General features: G+C 42.7%; 1 protein-coding gene across 3 annotated transcripts in view; it reads right to left on the bottom strand.

Moving 5' to 3' along the window:
- The window catches only part of LOC142559788 (L-gulonolactone oxidase-like), an 87,319-nt gene that overhangs the window by 57,336 nt on the left and 10,974 nt on the right, over window positions 1-19,009 (bottom strand). For all 3 annotated transcript variants that reach the window (XM_075671432.1, XM_075671431.1, XM_075671433.1), the window contains exons 4-8: window positions 13,580-13,677; window positions 10,894-10,984; window positions 10,200-10,385; window positions 7,265-7,372; window positions 5,960-6,054 (exon numbers count right to left, since the gene is read on the bottom strand). In XM_075671432.1, the coding sequence (XP_075527547.1) occupies window positions 5,960-6,054; window positions 7,265-7,372; window positions 10,200-10,385; window positions 10,894-10,984; window positions 13,580-13,677 (578 nt within the window). The remainder of the gene's footprint in view (window positions 1-5,959; window positions 6,055-7,264; window positions 7,373-10,199; window positions 10,386-10,893; window positions 10,985-13,579; window positions 13,678-19,009) is intronic.

Genomic DNA, 19,009 nt, shown 5'->3' with positions numbered 1-19,009 from the left:
CAAACTTAAGTGCCAATACTTTGAACGAAAAAAACAAGCCTGCAACATCTGTCGGCAGCACTTGGTAAAATTTCATTGTGGATGCGAATTGTGCTCCTGATCTTCATTAGGGTAGAAACTTGGGCAGGTGGTGAAGAATTTGAATTGTGGCCCTAATATGTGGGTACTGGGCATGTTCTCAATATGCTGTTTTCAACTGCATAAGCCTATCATATAGAGATGCAATTATTTACCATCAGCAGCAAAGTGAAGTGGTGGCAATGTAGGCACAACAGAGAAAGCAGTGCAAAATGGCACGTTCTTATTTGTTTTACTATGCGCAGCCGTCCTTACTGCACTTGGCACTCATACTGTCCCTTTTCTTTTCGTGAAACGAAACCCCCTATGGTTTGCCATACTGAAAGTACTGGCAAGGCAAAGTGCCCTCCCGTTTACTGGCCAATGTTCCCAAAATGGAACATCAAGTGAAAGGAATTTTTCGTGTAAGCCAGGTCCATTGTAATTGTGCAGTATCTGAGTCCATAGGTCGGCAGTGTGGGAGAACACTCACTCGCCTTCACTCACCATAATTTTTCCAGGCACCGCACTCGCATTCATGCTCACCTCCACTCACACTCACTGGCACACGCTCGCACTCGCCTCCACTCACACTCACGTCCACTCACCTCCGCTCATGCGCACTCACCTCCACTCGCACTCACTCGCAAGCACTCACGTCTTTGAAATGAGTGGGAGTGAACGCAAGCGAGTGTGCCGCCGTCTGCCACTCACAATTCGTGTACATTCATAATGAAGCTTCCAATTTAGCATCTGCTACATCTGGATTGCACCAAGGCAGTGTTTTGGGCCCAGTTTTATTTTTAATATACATAAATGATTTGCCTTCCTGATTACATGGTAACATCCTTCGATTCACTGATGATTGTTTTTCGTATCGCAAAATTGATTGCAATGATGATCACCATGTACAAAATTCTACCTTTTTTCGGTGTCAGGAGTGAAACATCAGTATTGCTAACAGTAAGCAGAAAGAAACAAATATCCGATTTTACTTACATTATTTATGACACACCTCTCACTCGTAATAAACGAGAAGAAAGGGGATTAACCGAGGGGCTCGATTTTTATTCGTCATATCATGAGAAGCCAACAAGCACTGACACCAAGGACAACATAGGGGAAATTACTTGTGCTTAGCAAATGAAACAAAGAAACAATAAATTATAGGAAATTAAAGTGCATGAAAAAACAACTTGCCGCAGGTGGGAACTGAATCCACAACCTTTACACGATTGTAATGCACACCCATTTTCTATGACTAAAGCAAAGTAAAAAAAAAAAAACCTGCCCTAGATTTTAATGCCAACCCGTTTGCCAGGACTCAAAAAAGAAGAGTCCTTTACAGTACTGAGCACCTCATTCTTTCATACAGGAATACACCTTTCTTTCATTTGGAAAAGCAAATATTTACTCCGAAAACACTAAAGTTGCAATAAATAAATAAAGTCGTAGTTTTGCCCAAGAGGCGAAGTATAGATTACGATAGCAAATTAGTAGACAGCTATATGAAAAGTAAGGATAGCAATTTTATCGGCCGTATAAACTTTTAAACATTCGCTTACTAACTAAATTAACAAGCGTGGAGTCACTCACGCACAAGCAAGCCTGAACACGCCTCACACGATGACTGCGGGAACTTTTTATCAAGACGCTGCAGTGGGGAAGTGCGGTAGCAGGAGCGAGCGAATTTACTTATGTGCAGACTCTCGCTTCAATGCGTACTAAGTGTCTCCAACACAGCGCGGTGGGCCTAGATGCATCTACATAGATCACTTTCAAGTTAGGGGCCGCGCAGCCGTGCCATACATAGCAGCCGCCGGAGTAGAAAGCTTCTCCTGTTTACGCCAGTTTCGCAAGCAAGTTTCAGGAACTCCGAACATTCGTGATGCGGCCTGATTTTCGTCTGTCTCCGGATCACTTTGCTTTTAATTGTGGCATTGTGATGAAGCTGGCACTTGCATCGTGATAGAGCAAATGCAGAAAACGGGAAGACTGATGATGCACTAACCTAAGCACGTACTAAAGCACATGGAGAAAGCTACAGCAGCTAGGCTCGAAGCACATGCGAGGCGGTCATTTTGAAATGCCGATGGCGATATGTTAACATAGATTTAGGGTCATATTCAATTCTAATGCGCAGCCTATTTTTGGACCCGATTTATCAGAAAAAAGTGCACGTTAGATTCGAGTAAATATGGTACTTTTGGATATAACGGATTATGCTGCTCACTTAGTTTGGTCTTCCTATATCATCAGTGCAACCAATTCCGCTTTCAACAAACCCAACAACAACAGACTATTGGCTGTGCAACGCCCCACCAGCGAAGTTTTCATGTTGACCGCATGAGTGGATCACCACCGCCCACCATTGTCGGCTTAGTGCAGAGCAAGTGCAGAATGTGATGCTAGGCCTAACCAGCTTTGAAAGCGAAGCCATAGCATGTGACGCTCAAAAACAGCCGCCGACAATTGCAAAATGCAGTTTTGAGAAGGCTTCATTTCTCGTCCCATCAATCCGCACAATAAAGGAAGATATGCTACTATTCGTAGCGTCCAGACTTTGAGGCGCCTGATGCAGTCAAGCTATCTCGCATGAAGTGCAGCGACAGCAAGACACGGGCTACGAGTTGAAGTTTACTTGTACCACAGCTCTCGTTCGTGCTACAGATTTGACAGGCATCGTCGCTTTTCATAAAAGATAAAATTAAGACATTGGTTTACACTACTAGCCGTGGGACTGCGAAATGTTCGGGCTAGTCAGGGCATTTTTGCGCAGCGTGGCGCAAAAGTACGTAAATGTATCAAAATGGCCCAATTGGCAAAGCTGTTGCACCCCTGCTTAAGCCATTCACAGCAGGCTGTTCGCAGAACAGCCTGCCTTCTCCATGTAATTGCATTTACATGACAGAGGACTCATGACAGACCCAACCACAGCCACATAATAAAAATTTTAGGATATGTCTGCTGGCACACTGTTCCCTTCTGGCTGCCCCTTGCTGCTCAGATGCTTGTAGAGGGCTAATGCAAGCACTGCTGCTAGGCTAACATCCCTTACCAATTTCCACTCTGCATAAAAGCATCAAGTAGCTGCTTTGGAGAGCAGCACTGTGATCACAACTGCTAGGCTTACATAAGACCTTAACCCTTTCAGGGTCAATGACGTAAATATATGGCACTGCGAACAAGTCCAAAATGGTTAATACCATATATTTATGGTGCCAATTGTATATTTACAAAACGCGCCAATTTCCTAACTTTTTCTTTTCTGGCACGTGCTGCCACTATGTGGGAATACAGGGAATTTTTTCTCATGCCTCCCTCTATCGGTTATCGTTGCATGGTTTGTTTAAGAGCTAGTTTGCTCCGGCGTGTCTGTATACTACCGCTCGCGCATTGGCGCAAGCGGCGATTTGGGTTTTGTTCCGCGGGTGGTTTCGGCTTCTTGCGCTGGCAAAACTGATGGCTATCTCGTAACTAATCGCTCAAAAGGCGCCCGCCTGTTTCTCGCCCATTTAGTGCTCACAGAGGTGTGCATAGGAAGGATGGCGCCGCGCATGCGTTTCCTTTCCTTTTCATTTTTTGGAGGCTTGTGAAAACTAATTGCCTCTGGTTGGCGATAAAATGAAGATTAGCGGAAGTTTGTCACACGTTTTCCTTTCTTGACGGGCACACAACCGCACAGTTTTCTTGAGTGCGCTCACCTACGCAGTTCGATTACGCTATGGACGTAAAGTGCAAGAGCAGGAACATTTGAGACTTGTGAAATATTCTCATGTGTGCATTTTCTAAGCCTTATGTGTATAACAATGCATCAAAATTTTAATTCTTATAAGTTTACTTCTTTTTTTAATTGTTATTGGTCATGCATAAACAGTACATATATACAAATACAAAATATTTTTTTCTGATTTTGCGGTCACCCTAGAAAAATTACGGTAAATTTTTTTCGAAATGTCCCTCAGAAGAATTGGAATATGCAATAATAAAAAAATATCGACCCTGGGCGGTCGCATATGGCGAAAAAAATTGACCCTGAAAGGGTCAACTATTTTTTTAAAAACAGGAACCATGTTTGATCAGTTATTAAGGGTTCTTGCTACGAATAGTCAGTCATAGAAAAACTTTAAAATATAAATTAAAAATCAGATGTAAATTTGCAGTGCAGTAAAGAAATAGTATATTAAAATGTGAGAAAATTATGGCAGACCAAGAAGAACTGACGGCTTCGTTTGAGATGAACAAAACTAACATTATTTCGATAGCGATGTCCACTGCCAAGCGAGTTAGGAGGAGTACAGTGTTGCCTGTTGACGAAAAGAAAGAGGATGATGTTGGCAGTTTCTTCAAAATGTATGCCAAAAATATCAGTGGCTATTTATGGGTAAGAGTAAAAGAAATTTGTTAGCATTGTGTTACACCTCTTTGAAGTCCCAGATCCATCATTTAAATCACATTCAACACATTCTGAAGTGCTCAGCAGCTGTATGTAATGTATGTATGTATGTATGTATACAAACACACACACGGTGATGGCATTTTTCAGTGGGCCAAATGTATTTAGAAGGATGAGAAGCACAATTTCTCAGTTATCTTTGGTTTATTTGTCAACAGTTTCGATCAGTGAACCGAAATTTTATTTATATCTTTACCACGTGACCGGCTTCTCAGACTTGACACACATACACGAGTTGTAAGGCATTGAACTTGGAACTCGAAACAGTGTCTTTTTGGAGACTAACTTTCAAATCCCAAAACTCTTGTTCTAGGTAAGGATTGGATTGGATTCTGGTGTTTCATGTGCCAAAACCACAATTTGATTATGAGGCACACAGTAGTTGACAACCAGGGTAGCTTTAACATGCCCTCAATGCAACGAGAACACAGGCGTTTTTGCATTTCGCCCCTATTGAAATGCAGCTGCCCCGTCAGGATTTGATCCCGCGAACATGTGCTTGGCAGCACAACACATAGCCACAAAGACACCACGGTGGGTTCTAGGTAAGGCAGAGCAACAAGGGTGGTCTTATTGCATTCCTTGAATTATACAGAAGCTATTGGTACTCTGTTCAGTGAAATGCGAGGAATTGATATTTTGCAAATATTTGCAAACTTTATTTAATGGAAGCTCCTACAAAATTAGAACCAGAGGAGATAAACAAAAATGGGCTGCATAATCAAAATAAGCACATAACATTACACATATCGTATTTATTTGAATATAAGGTAGGGTCTTTTCCCCCAGAATCTTTGGCCTCGATGTCACCCAACGCCATATACGCGAATTTTTCCTTAAGCTGTGGCTTGACAGCAGCGCAAAATTTGCCGTATAGTGTGGCTTCACGGTAGCGCAACTTCCGTCTTATAGCGTGGCTTTACGGCAGCGTGCGCTGCGATGACGTGAAGACACACTACAAGGTGACATTTTCTTTTCACGGGTCTTCCAACTGGCACCCTTGCCTTATAATTGAAACCGCCTTATAATGGAATATAAATACAGTATGTACAAGTTTTCAGCACCATATCTCAAATATTTTTTTTTCAAGGACTGACGTTTCCCTTAATGCTTACTAATACCTGACCAGCTTAAGAGGAAAAATGAACAAACTAGTTAACCTATTGAAATTACCATATCTTTCCAACACATAATCATACTTTCGGTATGCACTCATGCTAATGTTCTTACACAGAGGAAAACATAATTCTGCCTGTTCTTGTAATTATGAAAAACTATAAGCATAGTATGAGGGATTAAGAACTGCAACTGCCTGGAATCTGCATGTAAGTCAATTGTAAAATATAAAAGCAGTTTTTGAGGGACACCAAGAGGGGGAATCATGTTACCATTGATCAAAATATTGATAATCAATCCAACTATCACAATGCCAGTGCTGTCTCTCACCTCAGGTATAGCAGGAACTCCATGGCATAGTACCCAAAGGCATACTCCACAATCCAGTAATAGACTCTTTCAAGAAAAGATGGCTTTGTTATCTCCTACAAGTTAGATCAAGCTCCTGTTAGCTTCAACAGAACAAGCTAGCACATCATCCTTCTGAAAAGAGGAAGTATCACTACACAAACTACAGACTTTGCAGCAACACATAAGGCGATCCAAATCTATGGCAGCAACAAGAGAAGACAGTCATGCTGATTTATTTATCTTGCAGTGCATTGGGCACAGGCACAAAATGGCTCAGCAACAGTGTAAACCAAATCTCCCATCAAGCTTCCTTCTTTCAATTTCCTATGCTCTTCCCAATGCCTTTGTAGTGCACCTTCTCCATTTTCTCTTCACTGACAAGTGGCACTAAATGCATGCATCACCATGCGAAACATACTAGAAAAAAAGTTGGTCGCCGATTTATCAGACGAAGGCGGCATGATGAAATGTGGTAGTCCTTAACCAAAATGCAATGCCACTACAATACGTTCTGTAGCCATTATTTGCAGACATTTCTTCATTGCTTCTGACATTTCTGTGGTTAAACATTCACAGCCCTGCTGACGGGGCTAAAGGGCACTGCAATTTAATTTTAACCAAATGGAGCTCTTAAACATGCATTTAAAGGGCCCCTAACCAGGTTTGGACATTGTAAACAGACAAGCATAGTGTTTAGATCGCATGCAGACAATCATGTCTGCAAGGCATTACACTAATGCACACGGCAAAAATCGGTGAAAACTACAATGGCAGCCCAGACACATTATTTTCAAGGTCCCAGCAAACATAGAATCATTGTCAAGTGGCTTCAATAAGTCATTCAATGTACTACACACAAGACCATCAGTGTAAGTGTGGTGTACCACAAAAATTATTTAAAATTGTGGTTGGGGCGGGGGAAGAAGGGGCCGTGTGTTAAACATGGCACAGTCCCTTCGATTCACTATGGAAGAAGGTGGGGAACGAATGTCATTTGTGGACACTAGTCATGACAATGAGGGAGACTGTTTAAGTTTGGCTGCTGAGCCAGGAAGTGACACAGCTAACTTATACTCAGCAGAATAATCACTGGGGTGGCTGTGTTTGCCACCCTTTGCAACATAAACTTACAGTAACACAATAGAAAATCTGTGAAAAAGCCTTCGGCATAAATAATGACAGCAATAATGTTTTACTAATACAAAATTTTAATAAAAGCGGGCTATCAAGCCCTGCTTGCACAAGAAAAATGAAAGTTAAAGTAAGGCCAAAACTAGTGCTTACTTCATTTGTTCTTGTCAGATGAAAGCAAACTGCAGTGTCTGAATGTGGGTACCACAAACAGCGAAAATGGTCTGAACTTTGCAGATGCACATCCAAATTCTCTAGGACCTGGAAAATACAATGCGTGAAGAGCTTCAGCACTCTGTGCCTTGTGCTACTACTCAGTGTACCTAATGTGATACGTATAACTTACATAGAAATATAGCAATATGACTGCAAAAGAAACCTTCGTGTAATTCAACTTTCACAGGAAAAGTAAAACCATTTGACTGACCTGAAACTGAAAATATAAAATTGGTGAAGAAAATACAGTAAAAGCTTGTTCATTCAAATCTCACGGGACTGGGAAAGATTTCTGAATTATCGGAATGCTGAATTAACGAATGAACAGGAAAAACAACATTAAAATCAAGTTGGAGAAGCATATCTTCATTTACTGAAGTATTCTGCTATAGTCGTCTGCTTTATCGCGCAGATTCCGGCTGACGTCATGATTTTTCTTAACTCTTCCATGTGGCCAACAGCCTGCAAAGTGTCGGAAGTGCTCAGGCAAGCATCCTCCAATATCAAAAGTGCCTCCATGACTTCTCGTGAGGTGCAATGAGGTCGCGGCTGCACCTCCTCGCATGACTCTTCATCTGAATCATGGTCATCATTTTTTCATCGGTTAGGAGACCAGTCGTGGCAACACAATCATAAATCGCGATGTAGTCCTGAAGGGTCACATCTGTGGGAAGGACAGCATCGAAGGTCGGGCAGTCATCAATGGTGGACTCGGCTGACACCTCGTCGGCTACTGCCGCATGCTCGGGCCTCACAAAACCGCTGTGCCGAAAACAATTGGCGATGACTTGCAGAGGTGTACTTTTCCACACGTTGGCGACGATGTGCACTGCGCCGAGTAAGTCCACTTCATACAGCTTTCCAACTTCTGAGCATAAGATCATTCGCTGTAGCAGGTGCTTTCGGTACTTCGACTTTACGTAGTGAATGATACCCTGGTCCATCAGCTGAAGGGCACATGTAGTGTTTGGCGGCAAAAAAAACTACCTTTACGCTCTTCAGTTCGACTGTACAGTTATGCACACTGCAGTTGTCAACAACCATAATTATCTTGCGGTCCTTAGACATGAAATGCCGATCTAGCTGCTGCAGCCAGCCTCGAAAAATGTCCGAGGTCATCCAAGCCTTCCTGTTCGCTTTGTACTCGACAGGAAGGCTTTTGATGTTTTAATTAAAACGATGTGGCTTATGCGCCTTCCCGATGACGAGTGGAAAGCGCTCCGTGCCAGTCATATTGGCAGCAAGAAGCACAGTTATCCGTTGCTTGCAGTTCTTGCCACCAATGCACGGGTCGCCTTTGAAAGTCACAGTCTTGAAAGTCACGAGCAGTTTCATCTGTGTTGAACACGTCACTTGGTTCATATGTGGCGATGTGCTCAGGCAGCTTCACATTTTTCCGCTGGGTGGTCACGCTTTCGTCAAAGCCTTTTCGCCGCACATGCTTCTGAAGACGAGTTTGTGTCTCTCCCGAAACCTCGCGAACCAGCATTCTGAAGCTCTGAACGAGTCAATGTTCATCATTGCAGCGTACTTCTCACCTTGTGCCATGATGAGAGGTCCGCTCAAAGGCAGATGCGCGTTGAGACAGTCCGTAAACCACTGGAGCAAAGCTTCTTCGAGCTGGGGATGAGCTGCGGTTCACAAGCGTTTTCTTGATGCACGAAACTTCGCTTTCGAAGGCTCGAAGAATCTGTTGTTCATTTTTCACGTACGTTCCCAACATGCTCTGCTTCACATTGTACTTGGTCATAATGTGCTGTCGCGATTCGCCTGCAAATTTTCCACCTTAGCCAAGTTCTTGGCTTCGTACTTCTACCGCTTTGCCGGTGTTGCCGCCACTATAGCGCACGATGGTGGTGGCCTGCAAAACACGGTCACTACGAAAAAAGAAAACTCCACAAGAAGAGATGATGCCGACTCGACAACACAAGGGAAAATGGCGTCGAATGCACAATGGAGCAAAGAAAGAAGGCACCGACATTCGGTGACGCTGCGATCGCCCCCACTAATTGATGACGAAGGCAATGCCTCTCAGGTTTCAGTTTCACTCCAGTGGTGCCAGCGCTGCTTTACCACACTTTCGTGTAGCGGCAGCCATCGGCATTTGTCCGAATTAAGTGGTGCGGGGCCGAATTCTGATGAATTAACGAACGTTTGGTCCCATAGACTAACATGCACTTTGGCCGGGACCAATAGAGCCATCCAAATTTCCGAATTAACGGGTGTCGAATTAACGAGCTTTTACTGTAACAAAAGCATACCATTCCACTGCACATATATTTGCATAAAAAGCCAACAAATAACATCAAAAGAGGAAGGAGACAACAAAGTTATAGTCCCACAATTCCTGCTGCTAAGTAGCAATGAAAATTTTCTTAGGCTATGCAAAGCAACTAGCGACCTGTGCACCAAAATTCTGTGACATTGTCTATGCAGCATCTTCTATGGACCCTACATCTTGGAGCTGCATATTTACATTTTGTTACATCCCAGCTGCAGAAACACAAGCTCGCAGCTCCACCAATACTGCACGGCCTCCAAATAAAAGTGGCTCAAATTAGAAGATTCACGCTTTACAGCCTTCAGGTTGAGTGTTCCAGGAGACTCCCACACTTGCACAAAAGAACAGACTGATGGGATAGTTGGTGTTGTTTTTTGTTATGTAAAGCACTGCATCTATGCCTTCTTGGTTGTCTTGCATGCCCCATTTGCACTCCACATCACGTTTGCAGACTGTGTAGACAACTTTAGCTGCCTGGATTTACAAATAATGTTACAAATAATGTCAATAACTGCAAACAAGCGCTTATAAATTTTATACAAAGACAGCAAGTGCTACTACAACTCCAATAATGATGAAAAACTCACAAACCTGCTGCAGTTCACATGAGTACCGCACCTCTCGCAGTCTGAAAGCTGGCTCACACTGGACTGTAGCTGTAATAACAATGCCAATGGAACCCAGGCCGCAACAGGCAGCACAAAAGACTTCCTTGTTCTCTGTCTCCGAGCAGCAGAGCCTCTGGCCAGTGCTTGTGATGAGCTCAAGTTCCAAGACCTTTAGATTGAAGAACAGCATTTTATTACTGTAGAAAACATGCCATTTTCTTCAGACTTAATCTGAAAGACATGAATACTACACCACTAAAAACTTTACAGAAAATTTTGGTTTGCAATTTCAATTTCTGCACTTACAGGAAGGCTACAGGAATCTGTGGGAATCCTGTACTATATTGGTTATTTAAGGTGGCCGAGTGAAAAGAAAAGCCAAAACAAAAGATAAAGTGGATAGAAGCCCTCAGTTGCAAGTGATTACTTTCACAGAATTTCACTTGTCAACAGACAGCTGAAAGCAGGCATTTGTGTTTGCCTTCTTTTATGAATGCTTTATTTATTTTATGATGCAGTGTGGTACCAAAATTATGAACTTTCAATGTCATGATAACAGTGTGCATGAACACAAGAACATGATCTTTCAATTCCACGTGCATAGCAATGGTTGTGAAGTTTGCTCAAGAGGTATGCAACATAGTTAGATGTAGTCAGTACAGAGAATTTGCTTGTACCTGTGTTGAAAATATACCATACTTGAGCCCAGAACCATGAACACCAGTGGCAATGGCTCCACCAAGAGTTATGTCAGAAACAGCACCAAGGCTGGAAAGAGTTGCACATGAACGTCATCAATCATAACAAGAACTAGCTGGGGCCAAGCTGCACATCAACTGTGCTGCGTGCCTCATCATATGAAGAGCCGTTCAAGCATTTCACAGCAGCCAACAAGATCAAGCTTTTGAGTGTAGCAATAATTGTGATGAACATCGTAAACTATCAGATGCCACTCAAAAAAGAAACAGTTGTACATTCAGGGGAACTAGGAAAGATACAAAAAAGCAAAAGCTATTGACGGTACTTGCACTGAAGATACCCCAGAAATGTCTGCAGTTAATGCCAATAACTCCATCAACCCAGTGGTCACTCTAATGGTGAGTTCCTGCAGCTATATAGTGAAACTAAGATAAACAGTATTTACTGCAACAGGTCTCTTGGGCTTGGCTGCGCTATGTGGAGATACTTTATGAAAAGAAAAAAAAAAGATAGCGATAATCAGGACCAGTGCTTAGACATAGTGAAGATACACTATGAGCACTTGAAAAAATAAAACAATGTTACAGTGTGTCAGCATTCATGTCAGCTTGCCAAGCAGTAAGGCAAACAAAATGAGAAATACATACAAAAGGCGCTCATGGTGATGTGCATTGTGGCACAAAGTTTCAACATCTCAGAGTTCTGCAGCACGGAAGCAAATAAAAGACAGAAGAGTAGTTTCAAATGTGGAGATACAGCAAGCCACACCCAAGTGGAAGGAAGGCATTTGTCAGTGATCCAAGCACAGTTTAAGAGGCGGTGTGAATGCGTGGAAGTCAGGTCTGAGCTTTGAGCCTCTGCCAGTTCACAGCCACCTTCTGGAGGTGCATTCACTGCATTTTCCTGGCTAGAGAAAGACAGTTGCTGAGCCCCGTCAAGGGTGGAGTGCAGTGCACTGGCAGCAAAGGTGAAGTCGTAGAACTTCATCTTCCCACTACAGAACCTATATTGAGGCCAAGATGACCCTCTACTGTCCTCCACATCACAATCTGTTCCTGGCACCTTGAAAGCCTAGTGTACACCTTGGTGTCCCCAAGATTCATCTCCTATCGTAACAAGTCTCACCGCTTAAGACACCACAACTGTTCCGAGCACTTGCGCCATTGCTTGCCAACCACTACTGATGCTACGGCATCGCATTATAGGCTACTCTATCTAATATGGCTTATTTTTGGGGTCTAGTCCATCTTATGACTTCAGTAAACATACTTAAAGTGATTTTTTGTCTTGTTCATTTTTGCGCTAAAGCAGAATTTTGTTCCCTGACATGACTGTACACTTTTCCATTTGTTAACAGAATGCCTTGCATGTTTCCTGCAGACAATTTCCTCAATCCATGTGCAGATATTTTACATCAGTAGCGACATTCTCCTTAAAGAAGAACATTTTATCCTCTATGTTTCCAGAATTAGGCTGGCAATATATTCTGTGCAATATTCTGGTTTTGTCATTTCATCACAGTGGCCTCAGGTCACTTAAAGGGATACTAAGGGCAAATACTAAGTTGATGTGATCTATTTACATACAATTTCAGAAACCTTGCAACACTTGTTTCGTGCCAAGAAAAGACTTAGTTTACAAGAAAATTGCACCTGAAGGGTCTGAATAGCTTTTTTGAAATTCCCATCACCCAACCAGGGAGTGGTGACGTTGCACACGCCATCATCGCCCTTTGCTGCCATCATGCTGCCGTCGGTGAGTAAAACGGTGCCTGACAGATGCCGGTACGGTTTTTTGCACAAAACACAAACACGCTGCCATGGAGAAACCTAGTCAAGACAGAGTGGTGGATTTGCCACTGCAGCAGCTTTTTGGTCAAGTGGCGTGGGCCATTTGGGCATCCAGCGACATCATATGGAAGTTGAATTCTCTGCTACTTGCAGTTTGTGTGAGTTTCGCAAGCCAGAAAAACCAGCACAGCACTATGTGATAACGAAACTACTGAAATGCGAAAGCATGGGCGGAGCAGAGTCGAGCAAAAACGAAACCTTTTGACTGCCCGCGTGATTGTCAAGAGTAACCTCAACGAGATTTTTATAAAAACGAAATAGAAATGGACAAGTAACATTTTGTTTCATCTTAAAATGCAATACAAGGATGTTTTTGTAATCAAATACTGGTATATCAGAATATCAAGCAATTCGAAAAATTCATAAAATTATCAATATACCAGAAACTATAAGTATACGTTATAACACTCTTGGTTTTGAGCGGTTGAGTACTAGTGACAGAATTTAACTGAGGAGTGCTTTCATCATTGGGTAAGTACTTGAATGTCCCGGGGGAGTCTCTAATGATGTGCTGCATTCACCTCAATTTCTCGATTATTAACGCTCTGTTCGCAATGACAGTGATGCCTTAGAGACTCTTGAGAACTAATCTGTCACTTTAGCTGGACTTAATATTTGCCTTTTGTGTCCCTTTATCATTGTATACTCACATCATAAATTATGTATTTTCATACATTTCATTCTTCAGTGTTCTGTATATATTTATACGCTGTGTCTTGTATTTATTTATGTGCACCATGCTAAATATGTAGTCATTGTTAGCATTAACTTCTACCAACACTGAGCTAATCATATGTGAGATGAGCCTTAATACCTCATGAGAGCCAGGCCATTCCAAGCAAGCTCTGCTTCATTGAGCTTTTTCAATGTGATGCCAGCTTCAGCTTTCACGGTTGCACGTGCCTTATCCACCTAAAAGGGCACAGTTGTAGCAGTCAGTAAAAACAACAACAGAAATAACACCTTTTGTCATATAAAACATACACCCATCAGTATTTATCAAAGTTAAGTGGCAACACAAAACAGCAAATGTAAACAACGATGGCAGACACAAAACCAGCTGGACAGTTGCATTTGACTTTGTGCAGCAGCTGCAACAAGGCAAACACAGAAAATGGTCATGTCTCGTACCTAGTGCTGTTCCTTTCTTACTCTAGTGTTGTGAGAATGGTAGAAGAATAGCTTGCACACTTGTTTCTTGACCACATGAAAGGTACAAAGTCTGTCAACGGGATAACATTAGTAGTGAGGCTGTAAAAATAGCGCATGTGCACATTTACCTAGGCTAACAAGTGACAGGTGTCATTATTATCAATGAAAAGCATTCTTTGCCTACTTCAGCTGTTTTGACCATTGTCCGTCTGTCTGTGTGTCCGTAGATTGATCGATCAATCAATCAATCAATCAATCAATCCATCAATCAAGCTAGCTAACCTTTTACGCTGACACAGTAGCCTGAGTTGTCCATCTGCTTATACCACTAGAAATTTGCTCCTGGTCATGTTGCCGTAGTGATCGTTCCATTATCATTACAGTTTCGTGATATCTTACTCTCGTCATGCCGTCGTCATCAAGCCTTCAACCCTAACCCAGTGGCTCAAGTTGTCTAACAGCTTAGGCCACAAAATATCTCAGTCTAGATGGCGTCATAGTTATTGCATCACTGTCCTTCCAGCTTTGTAACCTGACACTTGTTACGTCATCACTGTCACATAAACGTCATCATACAGTCATGGTTGCATTGTCACAGCGCCATAGTGATGCCGTCATGGTCATTCAACGGTCGTCTTTCCAGCTTTCTGGTCTGACTCTCGTCATGTTGTGGTCGTCATGCCTTCTACTCCAACCTACTGGTCCAAGTTTTCTGATAATTTGGGCCACTAAGTATGTGTTCGGGGTTATGACGCCTTCGTGGTCGTTACACTTTCATCATTCCAGTTTTGTCATTCGATTATCGTCATGATGTTGTCAACACGCATGGTCGACAGGCAGTTGTTGTCATGCTGTCGTTCTTACATTACCATTTTATAATTGTCATCACTTCAGTAACATCAACCATCGTCATACCGCCTTTGTCGTTCCATAGATGTCAGTCTTTCATCATTGTTGTAATGTAACATATTGTCGTTATTCAATTGTTATTCCCGCCATCGTCATCTCAAGGGTCTCACGATAGTCATCGTAGCACTATTGTCATCCTGCACTCACCGTCGCTTTGTCCTCATGCCGTTGTTGTCATGCCATTGTCATCACAATCCTTTCACTATTGTCACGACATCAGTATTGTGAATCCATTTTCATCATGCTGTCATCTTACCACTTTCGTCTATCCACCAATGTCATTTCTTCTTTGTCATTGTATGATACTCATGCAGTCGTCTTTCAATCGTGATAAAGCTGCCATTGTCAAGCCATCGTCGTCATTGCATTGCTGTCATACAGACGTTATCACGCATAATTAGTCATACCGTCGTCATTCCCACTTCTTCGTCTGGTTGTTTCCCTACTATCGTGGTCATGCCATCATCCTCACTCCAGCTTCCGTCATCTGGCTCTCATCATGCCATCGTCATCACGGAATCATCATACAGGTTTTAGATGTCATTCCTACTTCGTCATTTTATGGTAATCATGCCGTCATCATTAAATTAAATTAATGCCATCGTCGCCATTGCGTCGTTGTCGCTTACATATTATCATGCATTCTATGTCATATGTAGTCACACAGTCTAGGTCATGCCATTGTAGTCATTCCGACTCCTTCATCCAGCTGTCATCTTATCGCCATCATCATACAGTCGTTGTCATACAGTCACCAGCCTTTGTCGTTCAATGAATATTGTTACACGAAAGCACAGCAGGGAAACTATTTATAGGGTGTATTTACAAGAGTAGCAAGAACTGGCCAACATGGATGCCAGCCAACATCAAGCAAGGCAGGTCATCATCATCAGATTAGCAGTCGTTACTTATGGGTTCATCCCACTAAATCAAAGGGTCGACATCATTGTCTTCTAGTAGCACGTAGCAATATCATTTCTTCTTTGTCATTTCATCGTCACTATGTCGGCGTCATACAGTCATCATCATGCCTCCAAGCTGATGGGTGACCTCGGCAAGCGAGTGCCATAGCAAAGTGGGACAGTATAGGAGTATGCGACATAAAGCTGAAGCAATGAGACTAAGAATTACCACTACATGTTGTAAATAAACATGACTTCAGGAATATGGTCTGTCGCTACACTGTTCTGATTGCTATTCGCATTACTGCCGACAGTCATCCTGAGATGAGCTCTGCCATAATTTTAATTGTTTGTTTGCATAAAAACAATCGCAAGGACAAGGAGGAGGAAGTGCAGCAGCCACCAGAAAATTGAATTGAATGTGTGATGTTTACTGGTGCAAGGGCCAGGTATGGCCAAAGAGTGCCATGCCAGTGTTAATGGGCTTGCAGTTGAGGTATGATTTCTATGTGGTTGATGTGGCGTGGCTGTAAAGAGCCCTTAAAAATAGTTGCTCTAAAGTGCGTAAAATCTATGTATAATAATATTATGGCGATGTAAAAAGGCAAGAACTATGACCATTAAGATGCATTGCGAGATAATGATATGTTGTACAAAATATGTCTGATACCAAAATTTGCTAGAGCACTGCTGCCTCATTAGAGCCCCTGAAACACAAGGGCCTGGAGGCATGTGCTATAAAAAACATTGTCACAGCAGCATCTTCTCGGAAGAGGATGCATTATGAATTTAATGGGATTATAACATGTAGGACAACATCATTCAACAAATCTAGGACTGCCTTGGTGTTAAAAAGCGGTTCCTTACCAAGAAACATGGGGAAAACCAGGGATGTAATAACGGTACGCAAGAGGAAAATGTTTCTCTCAGCTTCGGCTTCCCAACACTCCAGGAGCACGTGGAGGACGGTCAGCCTCTCACCAGATCTACCACAGGTTGGAGGTTCATTTCCAGCAAGTAGAAAATTATGGGTCCCAAACGTGTGTCCTATTCTGAGATGACAGAATAGGACATCTGTTCGCCGTGATTTTGTTGTGGAGAGCCAAAACCCTGACTGTGGCTTTATCACATGCAGTTTGTTATTTATTCCTGCATCCGCCACCAGAAAAGGCATGTGCCCCTGGTGCATAGGCGGATAAAAACAAGACAGTGAGCGAAGAACAGGAGAAACAATAGGACAATATATACATATCTTGCACGTGATGTCACATATGCTGGCTTGTTTGTGCGGCAGCCATGTGTATGAGCCACTGTGGCAACTGTGGCAGCGATGAAGTGGCAATGGTGAAGTGTCGTGAGCTTGCCAGCCGTTCACTCAGAATTCCATCAACTTTGCGTAAGCAGTGTTTTCGTGCCGAGTACTACTCACAACAAGCGTCACTAGATAACAGCAGTTCGGAAACTTTGCGGACTCACCACTGCAGCAAGGTGGCCGCTGGCTGTCACCTAAACAGTGGCGGTGCAATCTAGATGCACCCTGTTCAGGTGACTTTTGCTCCGCATTTCCTCTGCTTCATTGCCTGCTGCCAGTATTCAACTCATGTTAATTGCCACAGCCTTTTCATAACAAACACAATTTTCCAAAATTGACTAATGGTGCATTTTTCAAGAAGAATGTGGCACCCTACTTCAAGACTCTCGCTCAAAGAGGGCACATCTGAACTGTACTGTATTGGGCAGGAGAAGACTCACCAGGCTGTCCGGGGCTATGTTTACAAATTGCTGGCCTATCGCAGTGCAGTTTAGGTACGGTGCTTAAGGCTACCTAAAGAATAAACGTTCATACAAAGTTTTTGCAGAGTTTTTTTTTTTATTATTGCTCACATGCCCGCTTTTGCGATGAATAAATAAATTGTGCCTAGCAAGCATAACAAACGACGCAACTGGTTGAGTGCTAATATGATGCCACCAAAATAAATGTTTCACCAGTATAGTTTTGAAAATGTCCCCAGCCAGCACATTACTGTACTTTTGTCGTTTTGCGTTAGCTTTAAATGTTCTGTTCATGCAAACAAGCCCTATAAACTTTGAGAAGTGCAGAATGAGTGAGCAATAATCAAGAAGACAGAAAAATAAGAAGGTATGCGTAATTGTACTCGAATGAAACACGAAAGTTTTAGCTGGCATAATGTTCAGCATGTGAAGTGTCGTTCCAGGAAAGTTTCTTTCTGACACTGCGACAAGCCTGGCCAGGTAAAGCTCAATAATAAAGAAATAATAAGTGATAATAACAAAGATACCTTTCACAAGCAACAATATCCACTCGCACTTGCTTATCTCTGTTTGAACATGAGTGCAGAACCTCACAAGGTCTGTTCAGATTGCCAATTGTTAATGGGCTGAACACATTTTGGTAACATCAAGCCGTGTCTCTCTCTCTTCTTTTTTTATACGTTTTTGCAACCAGTGTCTTTATGTGCAGCAGAAAGAGCTTGTCTGAAGGTGCACAATAACTACCGTATTTACTTGCATAATGATCGCACTTTTTTGTCAGAAAAATTGTCACAAATTCAGGGGTGCGATCATTACGCGGGTTAAATTTCCCGTGAAAAAAAAAATTTTTTCGTCCCGCGTTTGCTGCGGGATGTGGGTGCGGGACACCAAAACAAAAATGGCGGCCGACGGAGCAAGCCGAACGCGATTTTTTTTTTCTTCTTGTGAGTACATTATGTGCATTGAAACAGTTTCTTCCGTATCAGTGATGAATAATGTCGTTAATATCGGCAAGTCTGCGGCAATAATGTAGCCATGTCCCCTTCGAGGGGACAGAAACAGATGGGCGCGCTTAGCTGCCAGTGACAGAAACGCATGGCCGGCGTGCTGCGGAAACTGCCGCATCTGTCTTCACTACTATCCTAACACGGCACGTTTCCGCTAAGGGTGGGAGAATATCTCAGCTGTGTTACAAGCGTCGGCGTATGAGTAGGGTACACCTTTAACGTATCAGTGTAAACGTGGCTACTATCATTGCCGCGCGCGATTTATTGCGTGCTCATGAGTGCAGATGAAAAGAATCGAAAGGCGTTTTTTTTGTTGACCACAACCATTATAAAGCCTACCCATTATAAAGGCAAGTTTGGTTGTACCTCTCTTTGTCATGGAAGTGCGGAAAGCGATGAAAGCAATGAAATGAGGCATCTACTTAAGAATGTTTGGTGCGTGCAGACCGCTTGGCTTGCCTTGAAGAGTCGTTCGCGTAGCATTCGACAGATGGTAAGCGC

Source organism: Dermacentor variabilis, chromosome 10 (genome assembly GCF_050947875.1).
Source record: "Dermacentor variabilis isolate Ectoservices chromosome 10, ASM5094787v1, whole genome shotgun sequence".
NCBI classification, from domain to species: Eukaryota; Metazoa; Arthropoda; class Arachnida; order Ixodida; family Ixodidae; genus Dermacentor; species Dermacentor variabilis.
Note: the sequence above shows the minus strand (reverse complement) of the source record. Positions and strands in the feature narration are given on the sequence as shown.